Source organism: Triturus cristatus, chromosome 7 (genome assembly GCF_964204655.1).
Source record: "Triturus cristatus chromosome 7, aTriCri1.1, whole genome shotgun sequence".
Classification (NCBI taxonomy): Eukaryota; Metazoa; Chordata; class Amphibia; order Caudata; family Salamandridae; genus Triturus; species Triturus cristatus.
Window position 1 is genome coordinate 317,173,022 of NC_140590.1, and position 22,787 is coordinate 317,195,808.

Genomic DNA, 22,787 nt, shown 5'->3' on the forward strand with positions numbered 1-22,787 from the left:
TGTATCAAGACATATAGTGGTTTAATATGCCCTGCATAATCGGGTATGTATGTTCTGCCAAAATGTAAAAATCCTAGCAGGGATTGCTAATTTTAAGCTTACTTGGAGGCTGTAATACTGCACACTTCTCTAGAAGTGAGGGCAAGACCTCTTCCTTCATTTTGTAAGTTCATACCCCAAAAAAAGGACACTTAGAAAAATGATATTTGATTGTTTGAAGGGAAACTTGTAGCAAAGGTTTTCAAATCACTGTGTAATGCTAGCAACTCTAGCCAGATGTGGGTTCAATTCATCGCCCGTCGGGTAGATATCATTTACGTAGGATAAAGCATCAGGGTCAATTTCTTGAAGAATCAACACAATATATGCCACAAAAACTCAGTCTGTTTTAATAGCACATAGAAAGTGGGGCGTAGCGCATTTGAAATATAATGCACTAAAAGCGGACCAGTCACTGCTCTCAGGAGCCAAATTATGACTGAAAAACCTTTGGAAATATCCAATGTGGTTTAAAACAATTTTACAGACGTTATTAATGAGCGCCACACTGGGGGTATTTTTTACTGCAAATGTACGTATATGAGTGTTCAAATGTCTATAATCTAAAACAATGCAATATGAATTATCTTGTTTCAGAATAGGAAAAAGAGGATTATTCATTGGAGATGCACAGGATTCAATTACTTTCTGGTACTCCAGCTGGGGAAGAATTTCTTTAACTGGTGCTTTTGCATCCAGTTTAATAGAATACTGTGGTTGTACCTGAAGTGTGGATAGTATACGAATGACATGATGATAAGGAGAATCCTTCTCCCAACCTGTATGGTTACGATATAGAGCAGGGGCCAAATCAAGGGCTCATTCAGATGCCGGAGCCTGTTTGACTTCATCTGGTAAAAGATGTGAGAAAGAAGAAAGAATGAAATCCTCACCCTGTGGGCATGCAAAAATAAAAGGTGGGGGCCAATCGGCCTCCACCAAGAGAATATCGTAAGTAGTAGGTAAGTTATCCCAGAATATTGCTTTAATAGTGACTTTAACTCCAACCTCCAATTTGAATAGCCAAGCGATATAGTCTGTCTAGTGGGGCTACGCGGTATGTTTCAGTTGCTGTCTCCACCAGAAATCGGTGGAGATTCCAGCATACTATGGTGACTTAAGCTGCGCTATCGTAGAGTCACCCCCCCAACTCCTGTTCAGGAGGAGGGTTCTCACTATCAGTGGCATATTCTAATAAAGAATTCCTATTTATAAGGCATGAACATATAACCCATTAGGGGTTTCTAGGTGCTGGGGGCCGTCGGGGAGATGAAGTGAGTTAGTGCCCAGAGTCAAATGATGCTGAGATGTGCTACCCCTGGTGCCGGGAATCGAACCAAGGGTCCTGTAGAGAAGAGTCACGCTGTAATACTGGAAACTTGTAGTTTAATCATGAAGTACATCCATACAAGAAGGGGCTCTGGAGCAACTGCCGCACACAAGAACCTTAATACCAGAATGTAGAACACTTGCTCCATGAGCTCACTACATTTAAAGTCAATGACTGAGTAAACACACATTACCACACATCCCCCTTTTTTTAAATGGAGACAACAAGCAAATTAAAACACAATAAAAGTATAATACCTACACATTGCTAAAAACATATCTATCCAAAATAACAGTGCATATACAGCAATTAAAGCATACGTTTTAAAACAAAAAGAATACATAAGAGAAATAGAATGAATTCAAATTAAAAGCAATTCAAGTAAGAATACACCAACCATCATTCCTTCCTCTTTTTTTAAATTTTAACGAGAAACAAAATCATTAAATCTCGTGGGTCTTCGTTGAATACGATCACTCCTACGTGGAATAGAATTGCCTCTTGAAAAGTCTGCAACCACTTTTGGTGCAGAAACATTACGTGGAGTTAAAGCTACACGGGTGATACCCCACCAATTACCATCAGAAAGTTTCACAGCATTCTTCCTCGCCTCACAAACTTGAATAGGATCCTTAAACTTGGAAAAACCTTTCCCAACCAAGATGCGATTCCTGACACGGACCCAATCCCTTACTCCTAATCAGCAAGGTTTCCTCGAAGAATCCTTTTTATTTTCTAACTTCTTAAAATTGAAACAATTAGAGTTGTATTCAGCAGATTCACACCAATTACTAACATTCCCAGACTTGGGTAATGCCTTAAGGATCCAAGACGGACACAATTCAGTAGCAGCTTCTCTACCCCTCATGAGTTCGAAAGGAGACCTGCCAGTAACAGAGTGTGGAGTAGTACGGTGAGACCAAACCAGCTCATGGATAGATCGAACCACATCCATATTGCTCTTAATTGAAGCTTGAATGCACTCCACAAGTACCTTGTTGAAACGCTCAACTTTCCCATTACTCTGAGGGTGATAAAGAGGTGTCCTTAAATGTTTAATTTTACAATTCTCTAAAAAGGAATACATTTCAGATGAAACAAATTGAACACCGTTATCAGTTAGAAGTTCTACTGGGATAGAAGTTCTACTGGGAAACCATCTCTAGAAAACACCTTCAAAAAACACTCAATTACTTTTTTTGTGGTTGGTTCTGATACAGGTTCGCAGCCCCACGTTTCAAAATATCGCCACCGCTTGTCACAAAATCAAATAAACAGTCTTGCCGCGCACCATGGCAACGGATCGAGTCTTCTTTGAAAAACACTTCACACACTGCTCCAAAATGCCGAGTTGCTGCTTCACAAAGCGGGACAGTACAGCCAAGGTTGAACAAAGCCTCTCACCTCGCTCGTCATGAATGGCAACAAAAGTTCCAAATACCCATTTCGAAACTTCACTGGTTCTGATCCTCTGAAGTATTTCGCTGCTTGATACTCTGGCCCCTACTTGCTCGTTTGAATGACCAACAATCCCGGTCGTCGCCGAACTTGTAGAGAAGAGTCACGCTGTAATACTGGAAACTTGTAGTTTAATCATGAAGTACATCCATACAAGAAGGGGCTCTGGAGCAACTGGCGCACACAAGAACCTTAATACCAGAATGTAGAACACTTGCTCCATGAGCTCACTACATTCCAAGTCAATGACTGAGTAAACACACATCACCACAGGTCCCTCTCTCCAGAGTCAGCCGCTCTGTCCGCTGTACCGCACCACACCTCTCCCTCTATTTAGCAGTTAAAGCAGCAACCTTCTTTTTCTGAAAAAGAGGTCTGTATAGAGGAGGCCTCTCCTTCTTCTTGATCTTCTCGTCAGACGAGCGTTATCTCCCTTTTTGGTTGCTCGTCCTCTTCCTCTCTCCAGTCAGATCGCCCACCTCTGTCCTATTGTTAATCAGACGATTCCTGAAAGGAACAAGGAGAACGTGCATCAAATGACTGATACCTGTCTATGCAATCATGAAAATCGTATCGTTCAGAGGACTCCAGGGGTGGAGCTTCTCCACGTTGTCTACTTTTTTGTTGTAGTTTAGATGTATCCCATGATTTTTTAGAAAACTCACATGCTGGTCTGGCATACTTTTCAGAGCTATGCTTGCCAAGTGGTGGTATGGAAGGTCTGGTTCCCAAATTGTTATGTCCTAAAGACATGTATGCATAAGCCAAAATTACAGGCAGTTCACGGACTGCCGCCACCGCGGCAAGTTGCTAGCGTATAGCCAAAGATGCTGCTTCACCCTTAACAGACAATCTCTTTGGAGACGACGAGGACATTACCAACGAATATCATCCCCAAATCGAGGGCAGGACCTGCCCCATGTTCATTCTTTATTTGTTTCAGGACATTTGGAAGAACGGCCATCAAGGGAGTGGCATGATAAAGAGTGTAGCCTGTGGCAAAAATACAGTCAGCTGTAGTGGGAACTAGTCCATTTAGTAAGCACATAGTTAAAATTCTGTGCTTGTCTTGTGGTTTTTGGGCATTCCAAAATGGAATTTCCTCAATTCGTGGGCTGTTAGCCCATAACTGAATGAACAATCACAGGACTTCTAACAGGTCGCACAGGTTGTTGGGCCGGTCATTGTAAGGCAATTCTAAGAGCCAGCTAGTAAAGAACGTGAAATATATTGTGTAAGGCATCTATATAAAACACCAAGAATATTGTACAAAGCATGAGTTTGACTAAATTTATATTACCAATATCTGGATACGGGGTATAACCTGCAAGTGCCGGCCATGTTGCCCCTTAAATAATCAAGGGGCCAGTTGGAACAGTGCCAGGCAAGTGGGAAGGACGCCATTAAACCAAGTCTGGTGTTCCCAGACTGTAAGTGGAATTTCAGTAAGTGCTGGAGGCATTGGATATTCATGAAAATTATCATCATTTGCATCCACAGTCGCAAACGTGACCCAGGAATATAAAATTCAAAGCAGATGGTGCGCCCACTTCTGTAACGAAACCACAGGCACTCCCGCATTAGGAACTTCACGCCATAGTAAATGCTGAGTAACCGTTGGGCAGCAGTTCACAGCAATAGAAATAAGCTGTGCCATAATTTATTTTGGATTCAAAGCACAGCACAAACAGGATAGAAACCTTTTTATATTCAAGCTTGAAAAACCAACAGATATAGGTGATCCCTGAAAACTGCGGAGGACAAATGCTGAACACCACAGATGTCTCGGAGAATAGGTGTAAGTGTACAGTGGACAAGCACACGCACTACTCTAGGTTCCCGCAGATAAGTACCTGGCCAAAACGTTGGTGGCGCAATGTTGCAGGGATTCTACTCTGGAACAGAACTATGCTTGGGACCACAGAACATCGGCAGATAGGGACCGAGCCACCATACCACCTCAGTACCTATGAGCTAGAATATGACTAGCTATAGTGCCTTGCTTGCCCTCCAAACCTTACTTGACAAACAAGTGAATTGGCACCCCAGAACATAACACTCTCGACACTATCCAGGATCGTGGTAACCGAGCACACCCTTTTGCTCTCTCACTCGTCCACAACAAAATAAGCAAAAGACACAAAGGAAGTTTAGGATATTTATTCAAACTATCGTATCCTAAAATGCAGTATTTGTGCCACAATTAGACAAATGGATATCAAAAATACTGATAGCATGGCTATTGAACCATATACTCTAAAAAGTCCTGTCATTGTATAAGACGGATTAGCCGAACCTCCCCACCCTACTGAAGCTAAATGATTAAACATCAAAGATCTCTGGGATTAGTAGCGGATCCCGAACCTTAGCATACACAGAGGGACGCTCTACTTCTCAACTGCCGCAATTCTCTTGTGTCAGAACACTCGCTCCATGTGTGTTTTTTTTACTCTCTTGTACTCCGTTATATGACAAGGCATATGTGCTCCTAAACAGCAGCTGTGTTCTCGTGTTATGTCTAGGAGCCAGTGCCAGACCAGGCAGAATAACAAGGGGCATTGTTTGACCTGGTCTAGGGTGTTTAGACTAAATCCTAGAAAAAGAACAGAACGCAAAAACCTATATAGTTTCTGTGTGAAAGTACAATGTGGCACAAAGCAAGTATGTTTATATAGTAACGTGTGCAAATGAAATGCGGCCTGCAACATGCACAATTAGGCTAAAACAGAGAGAACTACAATGGGCCATTCAGAAAACACACGACAATACCAGAACTGTGTGCCACTGAAGTACTCGCCCACCTATTATCAAGCGACAACAGTGCCCCAAGTCAACCTGCGCTGGAAATCCGATTGAGAGCTGAAATCCTTCTGAACACCTAGCATCTATTTCAGATTCAGCTCCTTCTGTACCACCCTTTGCAGTTGGTATTCCACTAGTAAAGAAGCATTCTCTAACTTGTCCAGTTTTTACACATCCTTAGCCGTTTTGGGCTCGGTGCTAGGTAACCAATGAATGTAGCCACAGCCTCATCTTGTCACCAAGCAGCCAATGCAGGTCAAGCAGTGCTCTTTTTATAACTTCTGCAACGCCCACATGCAAGCCACCGCTTCTTATGAGGGACTGCCTTACTGTCTATGCAGAGCATGTGTATCTACAGCCACACATGCCATCAAATGTATTGTGTTACTTACCCTGTAAGCATCTGTTTGTGGTTTTGTAGTTCTGTAGATTCACATTCACCCTTCCTCCTCTCCGGACAACTTTGGCTGTTGTAGTTACATTGCATACTTATGTGATACACTTACATTTAGCATGGACATTGCTTTTCTTACTCATTCCTTACACTCCTTTCCCACCCGCTTGTGTGGAAAAACAATCTAACAAAGGAGTCGATGCCCATAAACAATATCACAGACAAGAGGAGTCATTCGGTTTCGTGACTCGAAAGACTTCTTCGTAGAGGAACAAATTGCACAGCTCCGTACCCAACACTAAATGGAAAGAGTATGCAAAGCATGTGAATCTGCAGCACTACATGCCACAAACAGATGCTTACAGGTTACATATTATAATCCGTATTAGACATCTGTGTAAAATCCAAAGTATAGAAATACATAAAGGCATCTGCATTAAATTACTTAAAAATAATTTGATGGTACTTAGAAGGGGCATCAGAAATATCATAAAACACTCAATTACTTGAGTTTTTGCTTAATAACACTTAAAGAAGCTAACCCAACTAAAAAATGTCCAAAACAAGTTCGCTGAAAGATAAATTGCTGTGCAGCTTTTAAAAGTGGAATACTTGGAAACAAAAATGTGTTTTAATCATTTTCTATGAACCTCTATGAATAAATGACAATAAATCAATATATGGTAGATAATGCGTTTGGTACTTATTGGGTACAGACAAATGACTTTTCTTTCCTGGAACTGTAGACCTAAATCCGGAGTCAAATAGATAGAATGATATCCAAAATGAATCTTTAAAAAGTCCAAATGTAATTTTGGATCAGGTAAAATACAAATACAGGGAAAAGCATCTAAATTGCTTTTCTAAAAAAATCTTTTTTTTAAGTAAACTAGATTGAGGTTTTTCCTACAAGATATTATTTATCCTGCTTAAGTTACATGCGTAATGCAGAAATTCTCAAAGGGTTCTTTGCCATAAAAGATTCTTGCAGTGAAATCTCTCCCAGTTGAATATGATTATTTTTCTGGTTACTGATTAGATTCAGGAAAGAGATTGCACACTTTAGCTTGCTGTTTTCTATTTCTCTCCAATATAATTGCAATATTTTATTCTGATTTTCAATTTACAATAGCTTCATTTTTCATTTCATAAGGCTTTATTCGGAGCTTAAACACAAAGTCCATAAAAGCACATACATTTTCGCTACAAAAGCAACATCATAAAAAGAACTTTGTTAAAATACAGGACAAAATACAAGATTAAAAATACAATAAAAAAATCATACTGGTCCTTGCTTTAACAGCTTGAAGAAGGAAGGTAGCAGCGAAAAAAGATACATCAGGGTACGAGTTAAAAAACAACTTCATAGAATCATGAACAGTTCAAGTACCATACTTCTTAAAAATGGGTTTTAAAAAGGCTGAACGGAGGTTACCATAGAATTTACACAGCAATAGAAAGTGCATAGTGCTTTGTACTGAGGTATTCTCGCATGGGCCTGGACCAATCGGTTGTTTTTTAATACAAGGGAAGGCCACCAAATGGTGCACTATCCCAAACCTTAATCTTGTTAGAACAAACTGATGGGAGGCTCTGGTGACATAGCTCAGATACGGTTGATAACCCACATTCTCACAATATCTTCCGTAGAGCATACATGTAGTAAGATGACTACTATCCCTCCCCCGCCTCTCTGACTTGTAGCTCGCGAAAGCGGTCTTCATCTCAACTTTGGACAGGCTAGAAACAGCATAACTGTCCTTTCTAATATCTAAGCCATAGATCTCTAAAAAACTGTTAACAACAAATTTGATCCAAGGAATCTTCATGTGATCATCAGTAGAAAAACAGTCACTAATGATGGCTCTATTTAAGGAGGTCTCTTCCTATGACCAGATGGCACGCCACAACATTAATGGTCTTAAAGTAATCGAGTCTGAAAGATGTTGAATCCCAAACTCTCTGTGCACCAGATCATTGGAGGCAGATTTGGGCAGACACAAAAGTCTCTTTAAAAAGAGATTTTTCTCCACTTGAAGGCTCCCTGCCGTGGCGTGACCACAAACCCCAGCACCGTAGAGGGCAATTAAAAGACATCTCATTTGATATATTTTTAACATGTCTTTAATCCGTTTGTCCCCTATTTTGGTAGCAAACTTGAACACCCCGTGGGCACATTTCGCCTTCTTGGCCCGGACATATGTAATCTCACCAGTCCAGCTACAGTTCTTAGTAAAGGTGATGCCAAGATAGTTAAAGGAGTCCACTGTTTGCACCTTATGGCCATCAATAAAATAGGAGTGGGGTTTTTTACGCCCCAAGCCACATTCCATGATGTAGGTTTTAGATTTGTTGATCAACAGCTTTCTCTCCTTGATGAACATTGAGAATCTGTCCATCAGGCGTTGAAGGCCTATAGGGGTCCTGGACAAGATCACGGCATCGTCCGCGTAAAGTAATACAGGGACGTTAAAATCATTGATTTTTGGGGCATCTGCCGTAACCGTCTTTAATACAGAATCAACCTCGTTGATAAAAAGAGTAGGGGGGCAAGAGCGCACCCTTGTCTTATGCCCCGCCTAATCTTAAACTTTGGGGTGCGCTCCCCACCCGGACCAAAGCGAACACTAGAACTTAGATTGGCATAAAGTCGGGCCAGGAAATAGACAATGCCTTCGGGGGCCCCCATTTCAAGCAGTTTAGCCCATAAAATGCTATGGTCCACCATATCGAAAGCACTGCTCAAATCTGCGAAGCAGAGATAGAGAGAGCCCTTCTTGGCCTTTGTATATTTCCCGATTAAAAGTTCGAGGTTAAGACATTGATCAATGGTCCCACGTCCCTTCCTAAAGCCATATTGGCAATTGGCCAGAATGCTGTTAGAATCAGCCCATTCTTCCAACCTGACCAAGAGCACCCGGCTCATAATTTTCACTGACGAATCAAGGAGGGAGATTGGGCGATAATTCTTCGCATCCCCCCTGTCTCCCTTCTTATATATAGGAATGATAATGGATTCCTCCCACGTAGGTGGAACACCATTACATACAGCGGCGTTGAAAACGTTGGTTAACAACGGGCCCCACAATTCCGGAACTAATTTATATAAATCGATCGGCACCCCATCGGGCCCCTGGGCCTTCCCACCACTGCTGGAGGTAATACTTGCCTGCACCTCAACGATGGAAATGTCCAGAGGGACGATAGGCCACCCATCTTCATGCACACCTCTAGATCTATCTGAGTCAAAGATAGCGGAGAAGTGGGTAACCCAGTATTCTCACTGACATTAGCCGTCAGTTCGGGCATCTTGTCGTCCTTCAAAAACAGACAATTAACTGTAGCCCAGAATAAAGAGGAATCCGAAGTTGCGGCTGCCTGATCTAATTTGTCCCAGGCCTCTTGCCTTAATTCGGTCTTCCTACGTTTGACTGCCGCCTGATAGGTGGCTCTAAGCTCTCTAACCACACTATTGTCTCTTGGCTTGGCTGCCAATGCTACTTTGAGTCCCTTGAGGGCGACAGTACTAGCATGGTCAAACCAACCCTTTTGTTGGGATATCTTGCCCTTGCCAATATTGGTAAATTTATTATCTATGATGAGATTGATGTTAATAAAATTACAAACAATTTCATCGGTAACCTCCTCACTCTCTAAAATGGTAGTGATCTCAGTTAGATAGCTTTTGACGATGGAATTTGTCATAGTATCCGATTTATCCCCTTTCCATCTAATTCTGGTTCCGTTCGGTCGGTACGGCTCAATTTTAGCAATAGTACAAATTTTAGAACCGTGCTTCTCCTTCCAAAGAATGGCCTCAATAGTGATGCAATTGTGGTCACTAAGCAAATTATCCACGACCACTGGGGGTCATACACCACGGGCTAAGACTAGAGGATATGCAAATAAAATCTATTACAGTGTTTGCATTCCTTCCCGTGAATGTGGGGACAATTTCTCCTGAAGCATTCTTCGCATTAACCAAAATATCCAGGTCATAAGTGGTCAGGATTTTATTCAATGAATCCCCATAGATGTTATGGGGGAAATGAAGATCAGCATCCCCAAAACGGTTATTAAATCCACAAACCCTTTGTGTGGAAAGGGAACACACAGCAGTGTTAAAATCCCCCACCCAAATGAAATTAAAATCAATATCAAACTCCATTATAATATCAGCCAAAGCGGTCTCAAGAGCAAACACTACCTGGTGCCTAGTGCTGTCAAATATATTGTTATAAAAATTGATTAAAAGAATATTTCTACCTTGCTCCTGATAAAGCCATAAAATCTGGGAGTGGACCCCAACCAATACATGTTTTTTGACAATAATAGGAGCTTTCACAGAGATCAAAACCAGGAGCCCACCCTTTGCCCTGCCCGAAGGGGATGCCACAGCTGGTAATTGATACGAAGCAAAACCATTGTAATTGATCGGGTCCTTACACCATGTCTCTTGAAAACAGATTATGTTAAAAGCGTTGATAAACTCCAGCCAACCCAGGCAGGCATCCTTAGATAAGAGACCCGCAACGTTCCAACTTGCGATTGGACATGTCCGGGGTTTAAAACTTTTAGTGGTCGTGTTGGTCAAGGATGTTAGACTGTTATGACATTGAGGTACGTTCTTAGGGGGAAAAAACCCCACCCCGGCCATCAGAGATCAACCTCCCATCTTCACAGCATCCATTATCATTATTGGTATTGGCTGTGGAAATACAGTTACCACTTGGTCCCACAGTGACTGGATCCTCCAGTATAACATCACCTCCCCCCCACCTCCTAATGAAACAACTGCATCCCCTGATTTCGTCACGACAGATTCCAGTCAATCGTTGGAGTCAAGTCCCCTCAGAGCCTGCAATCTATTAGACGTAACAACATTAAAGCCAGTATGCAGGTTCAGATCTCTGTCTCCCACCCTGGTACGGTCAACATTAGGCTGGTTATATAAGTGCCTATAAAAATAACCTAAGGGACGAAGAGAAATCCCTTGATCTCGATGGGGGAGTGAAGTAGCTCTTAGCAAAACAGTGGAGGCGAGTTGTGGATTTCTAAAATTAACAATAATGCAATCGCCCTCACAATTCTTGCGTGAGTTACCTATCCAATTTGTTCTTCTCGTGCTTAGAATCTCATCTGCTAAGGCTACTGGGAAGCCACACTCCCGATGAAGCCAATCCACGGTCTTATTCTTCAATGAGGCATGAGATTCTCCATATGTGTTATTGTGTCCATACCCTCTAGCTGGAGGGACGTTCGTTAGGACTGCCACAAAAGGTGCACAGTCTGGTGGTAAATCAAGCTGTGGGATGGTGTGACTTTTGGCTTTCCCTGTGCTATGGCCCACCTGAGTCCCAGAGGCTAAATTGCGTGGATTAGATGAAGGAGTTCGACCTATTGTCTGCGTGGGATTAGATACAATAGATACCTTCTCACTGCGGTCCCCGGTGGAAGGCTTGGGGGTATTGGACATGGCTGTTAGAGTAACCTCACTAGGGATCTTAGAGGTTACATTACTGCCTCCAAGATCATTAACCATGTCTTGGGGGCCTATGCTGATGTTAATTTATGATTCCAACAAACCTCCCAGTCTGGCTACTTCGGCAGTAACCGTGTCAAGCTTGATCAATAAGGGTTTGACGATCAAGTCGAGCTTAGCGTCAATAGTACTAATTAACAGGTCAAAATGTTTACGATCTATAGTGACCGGGGTACTGTCCGGTATCAATTTATGGTCACGGACAGCACTGGTTAGTGGGGCATCCGCTCTCTTATTTGATCGACTACCCTCCCCCCCGTTTTAATGGAACGTTCTTAATATTATTCCAACATGAACGCAAAACTCTCTGAAATCTCGGGGCCGTCAGGCATTGTATCGGTGGATCTAAAAGGGCAGCCTGACTAGGTTCAGTATCTATAAGGACCCCAGGTGTTAAACTATCGGAGCGAACTTGGTCTAAAAGCTCCGCCGAGATAGAACTATTCAAGTGATTAAGATTGATACTAACATCCTGTTGGGGGATAGACAGGGGAGTAGATGGACTATGTGAGGAGGTGGTTACGTCATGGGACCCTGCCCGCCCCAGGGACTTTCGTCGTTCTTTGTTAATTTTATCCACCATCTTGACCAAATAATTGTCCAAGGTGGCTGTCGCTGGGGCATTTTTCAATTTAGACATTGTGAACACAATCAAAACACCTTAGAGAATGACAGAAGACCAAACAGTAGCGTATAACCCAATCCCACTTCACCTCTTTTGCTATTGGCTTTCCACTGACTGTCACAGTTGTTATCAACACAATGGGAGGTGATACAAACTTATAAAGGAAACCTTAGTATCGAATGCCTTGAATCAACACGGACAGTCCTTGGCCCAGCCCAGCCTCCTCCTGCCCCCTCCTGCCACCTCCTGCCCCCTCCTGTCACAGACTGTCCGCCCTTTGTCCGGGCTTCGTCCGGATCGTCCCGCGCAGCGATTGACAACGATTTAATAAGGGGGCGTAAACCAATAGGCGGGTGGGTGGGCCGCAACACAGCTGGTGACACGCACGGACTCCTGGGCACTGGAGTCCCGTGCAACGACCTTCCCCCGCAGCACCTCAGGTGCACACCCACGAACTCAACACCTCCTGGATCAGCGGCAGTTCAACAGTGCAAGCGCCCCCACGGACGAAGCGGGATCCGCGCCAGCGGGTTCTGCGAGGAGTTTTAAAGTGGTAGTGGGCGGGTGGGCGGGCCGTAACACAGCTGGTGACACGCACGGACTCCTGGGCACTGGAGTCCTGTGCAACGACCTTCCCCCGCAGTAGCAGCAGCTCAGGTGCACACCCACGAACTCAACACCTCCTGGATCAGCGGCAGTTCAACAGTGCAAGCGCCCCACGAACGAAGCGGAATAGCTTATTTAGATTTGTTTTCAGATGCCTTATTGTAGGGTTCAGAAATGTACATAGGATTTCTGGCCATTCTTTTGTCTTTCTCAGAAAATATAGCCATGAACATTAACTCTGCGCTGTCCACCCTCGCTACTGTAGTACACCTCAAGGCAACAGGGAAGAAAATGGGTCATTAAAACATTGTAATAAAGGTGCACAACATTGAGAAATAAGGACAGGCAAGATGGAAACCTCTGACCAGGTAACCCTAGAACTAGTGAAATTGAGCCCTAAACCACTTTATCTGCAACTCATCAAATAGAGGAAAAGCATGTAACAGCAAATCTCCTAGGCAGGTTCTGTTGTAATGCCGAATGCAATCTAAATGCACTTATTAGAAATGTTTTCTTTGAAGGCCTAACCTATTTGGAAGCAGACTTATTACAGGGAGCGATAAGTGTAAAATAAGCAAACTTTTCAGAAAGGAGCTGCACATATAAACTCGATTAGGGATACTCTTTCCATTTATTACCCAGATAAATGTAGCCTTGCTTTTCTGCCCCTTCCCTGAATTCTTATAGCAGTTTAGAAGTTTAAGACCACCAGTGCCAGACTAGTACTGATCTTAAGTCAGTTACAGTAGCTCAGCTTTGTTCACTTCTTGGAGATTCCTCAGTTTGATAGTCCGCTATTGCATTCTCTCTGTATTAAGTTGTAGCATCTTTCATCACATTTTAACGTCTTTGAGCTAGGTTTCGAAGGCCTATCAGTATAAACAGGTTGAACCTACTTCCCGAGAGTGCGTCTGTCTTGAAGGTTGTTTCAAGACTATTAACGAAAGAACGACTTTTAAACAAGAGGCTATGTACTTGGTGCTTACTGAAAGATGCCTATTCACTTACCTTCCCCCTAGACGAAGTGTTAATTTTGTTTTCTCTATATATCCAAGTCAGTCATGCAGCAGTTTCCCTTGAAAGCTCACTTTTACTAATGATGGGACCAAAAAATAACCCCAACGAGCCTCTCTCCTTCATTATACCTGTAATAAAAGATATTTAGTCTGCACTAGGTTTTCCGACCGATATGTCAGCTCACATCTAGTCAATTGACTGTTCTTCCAGACGTTTTGATTACCTACTGTTTTAAGCCATTGATCTAATTAGATTTAATACGAGATTTACCAGTGGTTATGGCATCAGCAAGGATAGGTTATGAAATTAAAGCTTCTTGCTTAAGTGAATCTCTGCATTTTTTATTACTGAGTAATGGTGGGCTAACTAATTTGTCCTTCTTTGCCAAAGATTATCTCCGATATTCTTGTTAATTAGCTTGTTCACTTACTTACCAGTTTAGTTTGCCAATTCAGGATCTCCCAAAAAGTCAAAAAACGAATTTGCCAAACTAAAGTTGTCTATTCAGACCTGATCTGCTCAGTCACTTTTGTTTGCTAGAGAGGGTGTTATACTTTATTAGAATCTATGTTGCAAATTAAAAACAAAAAGTTGCAGAACCCTACTTTTGGATACGAAGGGTTTTGAAAAGGTAGTTGTGAATTACCTTGTCTGTGTAATTGGGAAATGGGTTGAAAGCAATAAATTCATTTTGAAATGTTTAATTTATTTGTTCTAAAGAAATTTCTACATTTTCCCCCAATTGCATGTCCTGAAAAGGTACTCTAATCGTACCCCAACCACAATTTACCTCCATTAAATACCCCATGCTATTACGTTCTCAGACCCTCTGTACCATTAAGCTCATCATTCATCATATCACTCTTCATAACACCATACTTCATCCTAACAATTACCATTTCACCACCTAAAGTGAACTTTAATGTTTGAATGCAAATTTTGAAACTTTTTTTTCAAACTCCACTCTATTTTCAAATAGTTTGCTTTCTATTAACTGGCTTTTCAAACGTTTGATTTCCGAACTTTGGCCAGTCTCTCTTTCTATGAAATATTTGACCTACTAACATTTTCTTAAGCTTTATAAAAACTGACTGCTGTTGTACTGGATGTTATGCGAACTGGATGGTTCACATCCTTAAAGAGCAGAGTCATTTAGTTTTGAATTACATTTGTTGTTTTTTTTTTTTTAATATTTTTTTTTTAACTTTGTTTTCCATTTCCATAATACAAAAAGTCACAGCATTCACATATGTAGTACACTGCCGCACCGAAGTAGGTAACTCCACGTTGAATCATACAATGAACATTGAATACATTTGCCGAGATTGTTTCCCCCACCCTCCAACTGGCTTTGCATCGGTAACTGCCTATCTATGTAACCAGAACACCCAGACAATGCTTTCCAACCTCAAAATAATCATCTGTAATCTGAGAAGGTCGAGTTTTCCCCCTAATATGAAATATACATTACAATGGGTGCATCTGAGAGGCGTATGCCCACCCTGTAGTGTCACCCCACTCCTGTGGGGACCAGCCCGTCCAGGGGTTGACATTTGTTGGTTTTAGTATGTAAGTTGTTAAACCAGTAGAGAACGTTTAAAGGTTAAGGGTAAGATGAGCATGTCCAACTGTTGTAAATTAGATTCCACTTTTACAAGATGAAATTGAAGAAATGGTATTATGAGGTTTTTTCACACTGCATGTGAAGACTACTTTGTATTTCGTAACACCTTGACCTCCGTGCTGGTAACAGTTTACCAGCAAGTCTGTTCCAGTGTGTATTTGAAGCAGATATGTGAAAGGGAAGTAGCATGTATTGTCTCTTCACATTTGTTGTTCCATTCGTCCTTCTGCACAAGAGTAAATTCTTAACTCATCCACACCACCTACAGATTTGTTGTTGTTTCCCTGCGGCACTAATGTCTGTACTGAAAATGAGTATCACCAACTCCACAGCTTAGCTATATGCCTAAATATGATGTACTAGTTAAGAATTTCTTAACATTAAGACTAATAAACTAAGTGGAGTTTCAGAAGACTAGGCAGCTTGTCCTCCTATTCATCATTTTGGAATTTACCCTCTATTCAAGTTTGGTTTTGAGGTTGTATGCTATATCTTACCCTTGTTATAACTGTTTAACCACTGTTCGTGGATGTTCTTTACCTTTATTTAGTTACTGCTGTATGACATTCTTTTCATTTCTTTTCTAGTTGCTGCAGACGTGTAACTTGGTTCAGAGAATCATGTTGGCATGGGATCAGAATGATAAATCGCAGTACGTATGACTATCTTGGTTTGATCACAAGTAATGAACTCTGTCCATGACATCAAGAATATTGTGATAAATACAACTGTCATGTGTGATAGGGATCCATGTGTATGTGAGCGCAACGTGGCCTGTAACAATTCGTGATGACCAATATATAATCATCAACTGAATGAGATTTAGAGGAATATAAAACAACTTTTGTTAGTTATTCTGGTTATTCTTGGGAATTGAATATTTTTTCCTTAAAGGAATCTTTATTGATGGCCATAATCACGGATTAGTTCTCATCTTGTGCGGATCCCAGAACACTTTCATGTGTTTGGTATCCTGCTTTAGTACCCACTCTAAAGGTCATATTGGCTATATTTGGTTTAAGTTTTTGTTTTAAGTTTTTGTTTTAAGTTTTTGTTTTAATAAAGTTCACATTAAAGGTAAAAAGCTACTACTGTAAAATAAATTGATAAGGGTTATCTTGCATAAATCTTTTCTAAAATGTCAAAGTTAACAATAGAAATTGTAGCAAGATAGGCTGCAGCTTGCAGAAAGCAAAAACTGCCATTCCTCATACCACCAGTTTCGCATCATGTCCCTTGAGTGTCAGTTACTCAATTTGTTTACTATATAAAGACAGAAGAAAGAACAGTAAAAGTGACGGGCAGCACCATCCAGAAACTCCAAAGAGCATAGAGAAGGGGCCGCTTCAGACACACCGCTTTCTGTTTCTCTGTTTATTTCTCCAGAGGAAGAGCAACTAAAGGCCATCCACTCTGTCATAATCTGCACCATTGATGAAGGCACCATCTACTACAATATTGTTGCCCAACCTCTGAAAAAACGCAAACAAGCAAACATGTGGCAACTATTACACTAATTGTACTATTACACTGATTGCCGCAAAATGGTTAATATATTCTTGTTGCTTGTCCACACAGCATGTAGAAGGTGGGCCTGGAACACACTCCACAGATTCTATGAACAGAAGACACATATAATGTATCAGGTAGTACTCCTGAAATTGATGTTTGCAATCTGACCAAATCTGGGTTGAATTTCTACCCGATCACAAGAGTGAAGATACTGGAGCAGAAGAATCCCATTGGAAATATCCATGCAGCAGAAATATAGTATGCCAATTCTTCGAAGAATATTCATTATTAAAATGTCAGATCCTGGCATATTTCATTGTTTAGCTGCAAGGAATGAAACCGGACTAAAAAGCAAGGTCCACAAATCTACGCCACGACTTCCTCCATCAGTGACTCATCGGTTCTTTGCACCATGCCTCTACAGTTCGAGGCTGATGTGACTGAGGATGAGAAAACTTTGAAGAGAGTGCGAGACAAAATACCTAGCTCATAGGATTAGTGACAAGATCATATTGCATCTTAAGGGTCCATGCACCTTTCCCCCATCCCCGTTAACTTCTCCCCTTGTTATTTCCTGATTTGACTCTGATTGGCTAGTCCACAAAGTGTGTCGCCTTCCCTTATAGAATAAAGGAAAGGATCACTTCCTTTATGACTTTTGGGATATCTGTCAAGACCATTCCCATTCTGGACCACTGGTTCCACCTGTTGTCACTCATCTAGAGCAGTGGAAGACTACAGACGATTCTCCAATTACCCCAACATTGTAAGCCAGTCGATAACTTGTTAGTTAAGCAACAGCTAAATGCTGTTAAAATAACCCCTCCTCACCATGCACTACTGAGCTTCTCCAGGAAGGACACCCAATCCACACATTTGGGGACATAAATGGGCTCTAAGACTTCAACCTCCATTAAGGTGGCCAGCACTTTTTGCCTTCCTAGAGTGCATATGACGACGTGTGGGTGGACATTGCTCCATTTACAGACTTAATTATGCATTGTGGTATTGCCACTGATAGTTATAATCACTATAACTGTCTCACTCGTGCAGGATCCTGAAGCATCTTTCAGTTGCTATATGCTGCCCTACCAAGTTTCCCAGGTCCATGTGTGATGGACTTCTTCAATCCAGGTTTTATCTCTGGATTCTGGGACTTGCAGTCTTGTTTATTGCATTATAGAACAGGCCAGCTTTCCCAGAGTTCAAATTAAAAACATGCACTGGAGCAGCAAATTATGCTTTAACCTGGGAAACGTAGTCACTATGAATATGTTTGGAGGATGCTTTTCTGTAGATGCACATGTATTAAATACGCCTGCCATCTTGGGTGCAGTGGTTCGAAAGTTTTTGTTCTTCTTAGATATGTCAGGAGATATTGAGGGCAAAATCCTCTGTTAGCCCACAAGGCACCAGGACAAAAGTACACCTCAGATTGCTTTTTTGCCATTAGGTTTGAACGTTTCAGCATGGCCTCTAGGACTGTTAACAATTTCTCTGGCCCTTTCGGTGCCAGTGGTTGAGTATCTGTTGCAGGGATTCTGCTCTGGAACTGTACTATACTTGGGATAATAGACTATCAGTATGTAGGGACTTAGTCACCATACCACCTCAGTATCTATGAGCATGAGTCGTACTAGCTGTAGTGCATCACTTGCCCTCCTACCCTCACAAGAGAAACAAGTGAATTTGTATTCCAAAACACAACACTCTCAACTCTCTCGGGGATCGTGGTAACAGCACACACCCTTTCGCTCTCACTCGTACTTTGGTTTCCGGACTAATGCAAGTAAGCAATTCAAGGGTTCGAGCTGCTTCCGAATGCCTGTAGCCGCAACAATCCTGCCCACCACCTCCATCCAGAACTGCTTGACCAGTGGACAGTTCCAAGCTAAATGAAAAACGCCCGCTTTCTCTGTGGCACATCTAGGGCATCTGTCTCCCTTAGCAGGCGAGATGCGGTTCAGGGATACCGGGGTTAGGTGGGTACGATGCAGGAAGTTGAAATGCGTTAATTTAAACCTGGCATGGCAGGAGGCATTTCGCATGAGGGGGCCATGTGTGCCCATTGTGTCACCTCCAGCTGAAGAGATGGGTCCTTCTCCCATGCAGCCCGAGATGGCGGCACCGGAGAGGCAGAGTCTTGTTTCATAGCCTTGTAGAGGAGAGAAATCAGTTTACGACCTGTACCGCACATGAGCAGGATATCAAGGGTGTGTGTGAGGGGTGGAATATCTGGGAACTGTGGCCAGGTGGTCTTCACTACGTCCTGAACTCCCTTAAAGTGTAGGAATTGACCCTGTATGAGGCCAAAGAGCTCTACTGCTCGTTTGTAAGTGATGATGGTCTCATTGGGGAAAAAGGTCGGCAAGAACTTGGCAGCCACCCTTCCTCCAAGGCTGAAAGGACATGTACCGTCCCATGTCCTTGAATGGGGCCAGTATCCAAATTGAGAGCTCCTTGTGAAAGGGTGCTTTCCATAGGACTTTTTCGACAAAACGCCATACACCCTCTGTATGTCGCACTATGTAGGGAAGAGAAGCGTCGGACCCCCTGCCCTGGATCAGAGCTTCCTGCAGTGCCTGAGTATCCACCCTGTCGGAGAGCAGGCGTTTCTCCCAGTTGTCCGTGTCTGTCAGCCAGCGTGCGGCATGTTGCAGTTGGGCCGCGAAATAATATACGTCGAAGCGTGGGGCTTCCAAACCGCCCTCCTCATAGGTCCGTATAATAGTATTGAGAGCTACTCTACTGCGCCGGCCTGACCAGAGCAGGGACGTGAGCAGCATGTTGAGGGTTTTGAAGACACGTGGCGGCAGCGGACATAGGAAATTTTGGAGTACATATAGCACTCTTGGAAGCATCACCATCTTAGAGATGGCCAGCCTACCCATCAGTGTCAACGGAAGAGTATTCCAGAATGTCACCGATTGTTGAAGAGATGCGATTATGCGGTCCACATTCCGGGCTAGCGCCTGTGTGTCCGTCGGGACCACCTGTATCCCGAGATAGCGGAATCCCACCTGTTCCCAATGCAGTCAAAGGTCTGGAAGATCCCCCCGGGGCACCGAGGCAAGTCCAACCAACGGGAAGATCAGGGACTTACCGCGGTTAAGTCGCAAGCCAGAGACCTCACCAAACCTGTCTAAGTGGTGCAGCAGGACTGGTAGTGCGTCCCTGGGAGAAGTCAAGTTAAACAGGGCATCGTCAGCATATAGGGAAATGATGACTCTTGCCACCCAGTATAATTCCCCATCGTTCCATGTCAGTCCTGATCCGGACCACGAAGGGCTCTATGGCCAGGGCAAACAATAAGGGCGAGAGGGGACACCCCTGACGAGTGCCCCTTCCCAGTCTTCCTATCGCGCTCTCCCAAGTTTAACCCTTGCTGGTGCTGTATACAAAATGCGAATCCCGTGACAAAATTTAGGGCCTAACCCCACAGTGCTTAAGACCTCGTGAAGGTAGGCCCAATCCACCGCGTTGAACGCTTTGGAACGGTCGATGGATAGCAAGACCATATGTTACTCCCGATAACGCACCTCATGCATGATATGGTTAAGACGGCGGAGATTCATCGCTGTTTCGTCCCGGTATGAACCCACACTAGTCCTCATGGACCAAGTGTGGCATGTAAGGCGCTAATCGGGTAGCCAAGAGCTTGCATTAGATTTTAACATCTGTGTTTTATCATCGTAATCGGACGATACGATGAGGGCTCATGTGCATCTCCCCCAGGCCTCAAAATCATGCATATTTCCCCCTGTGCCATACTCGGGGGTGGGGGGGAGAGACTCCGCGTTCAAACACCTCGAGGTGGACCTGCAACAGGCGGCGGGGAAGCGTGCCTGCGAAGGCCTGATAAAACTCCGGGGGTAACCAGTCGCTCCCTGGGGCTTTGGCACGTGGCAAGTGCTGCAGGGCCGATTTGTATCTCTCCCAACATTAGGGGTTTGTCTAGCTCCGTCTATGCTGACTTAGGGATAGCGCGTGGTAGCAGATATTGGAGGTAAGGGAGATATGATGCCTCGGAGATTGCAGGGTCCGCGGTATAGACAGTCTGCAGATGGGATTTTAGGACCCAGAGAAGTCCCACCTCTGGGTGGATCAATCCTCCCGTGGGCTCCCGCAAAGCTATGATCGTGTCAGGGGCACGTTCCCTCTGGAGTATCCAAGCCAAAAGCCGGCCCGATTTATCTCCTTCCTGATGAAGGCGATGTCTGTACTGTGTGAGGGTGTATTTGTCGAGCCTGTCACAAATGTCATGGATACGTTCCTGGATGCCACGCTCTCCATTCCTCCCCGCCTCGTCAGGGGCCTCGCGAGTCTGAAGTTCCAAGAGGTGACGTTCTTCCTCCTGCAATTCCCGTTGCTGCTGTTTCCGGACCCCGTATGTAAGGCCTATGCAGGCTCCCCTTACTACCGCTTTGAGGGCTTCCCACTTTGTGGCTAGTGAGAAGTCCACCTGTCCCAATTTAGATCAATATAATAATTTATGGCATTTTCTATGTGATGCTTCCCTACTTGGTCCTCGAGGACTTCTGCTGGCAACCTCCAAGTCCGTGGGCGAGTTATTGGGCCCCCCAGTCAACTACACACACAACGGAGAGTGGTCAGATAAAAATCTTGCTTGATGGGTCACCTCAAAGGACATAGCCACATTAGGATTAGCGAGTAAAATCCTGTCTAAGCGACTGTATGTATTATGAGTGGACGAGAAACAAGTATACCCTTTCTGGGCTGGGTGTCCCTGGCGCCATATATCGTGAGCCCCTACATTCCCCATGACCTCTCGGAGTTTCGTCGTCATCCTAGATTTCGTAGCACTGCGGGCGGGGACCTATCAAGGTCGGGGTCTAGGACACAATTAAAATCCCCCATCCAAAGCAATGGAACCTTAAGTTCCGATATCAGAACCTCCTGTAGGGACTGGAAGAAGTCCGGGTCATCTGTCTTTGGAGCATAGGTGTTCATTATTGCGACATCTCTGCCATCTAGCTTAGCTCTAAGGAGCAGGTATCTCCCATCAATGTCAGCTTCTACATATTGAATGGCCAATGGGGTCCCCGGGGCCCCCCAGACAAGTACACCCCTGGCGTAGGAAGAGAACGAAGAGTGGAAAACCTGTCCTCGCCATTTCTTTGTCAACCTCTGAGCTCCTTACTCAGTAAGGTGAGTTTCTTGGAGACATGCTATCGAGACCTGATGCCTGCGGAGGAAGGACAAGACTCTATATCGCTTGGTGCAAGTACCCAGCCCCCTCACATTCCAGCTTAAAAATGTAAACCCCATGGATGGTATGGTAACCAGTCTCCGTGTGATCCACGTCCCACGTAGCTACATAGGCCCTGAGCCCCAGATGCCGTACATACAATGCCTGAAAAAGAACCCAAACAACCCCCTAAGAACACCCACCCCCCTCCCACGAGCAATATACTGACAACAAAATATGCAGAAATGCCCTTCTCATGCTGGTGTGAAAACAAGTAATGACAGGATGCGGACCTGTGTATAGCTGAGCACTGTTCACAAAGTGTCTAAGCTGACACTGACCAATTTAATTCATAGTATTTGTTTAATTTTCAACAAGGAAACCAAATATTCACTGAATCATTTCATTATGTTCAGGTGTAAGACAACAAATAAAGTTATTACGGTTTGTACTAAGACAAAATCATAAGCTGTATGCATCAGACTCATTTACATACAGTGTTCATGTATAACGTAACTTCAATACATTTGATATCAGCATTTCAATATATGACATGGTTACAACACAACAAAAAATAGAATGCCCAATGCATTTCGGAACCACTGTTCCTTCGTCAGGGGCCAATCTGC

General features: G+C 43.4%; 1 protein-coding gene across 7 annotated transcripts in view; it reads left to right on the top strand.

The window, feature by feature from the left end:
- Positions 1–22,787, top strand: part of PPP6R1 (protein phosphatase 6 regulatory subunit 1) — a 1,096,922-nt gene that overhangs the window by 346,500 nt on the left and 727,635 nt on the right. For all 7 annotated transcript variants that reach the window (XM_085616386.1, XM_085616383.1, XM_085616382.1 and 4 more), the window contains exon 11: positions 16,025–16,089. In XM_085616386.1, the coding sequence (XP_085472512.1) occupies positions 16,025–16,089 (65 nt within the window). The remainder of the gene's footprint in view (positions 1–16,024; positions 16,090–22,787) is intronic.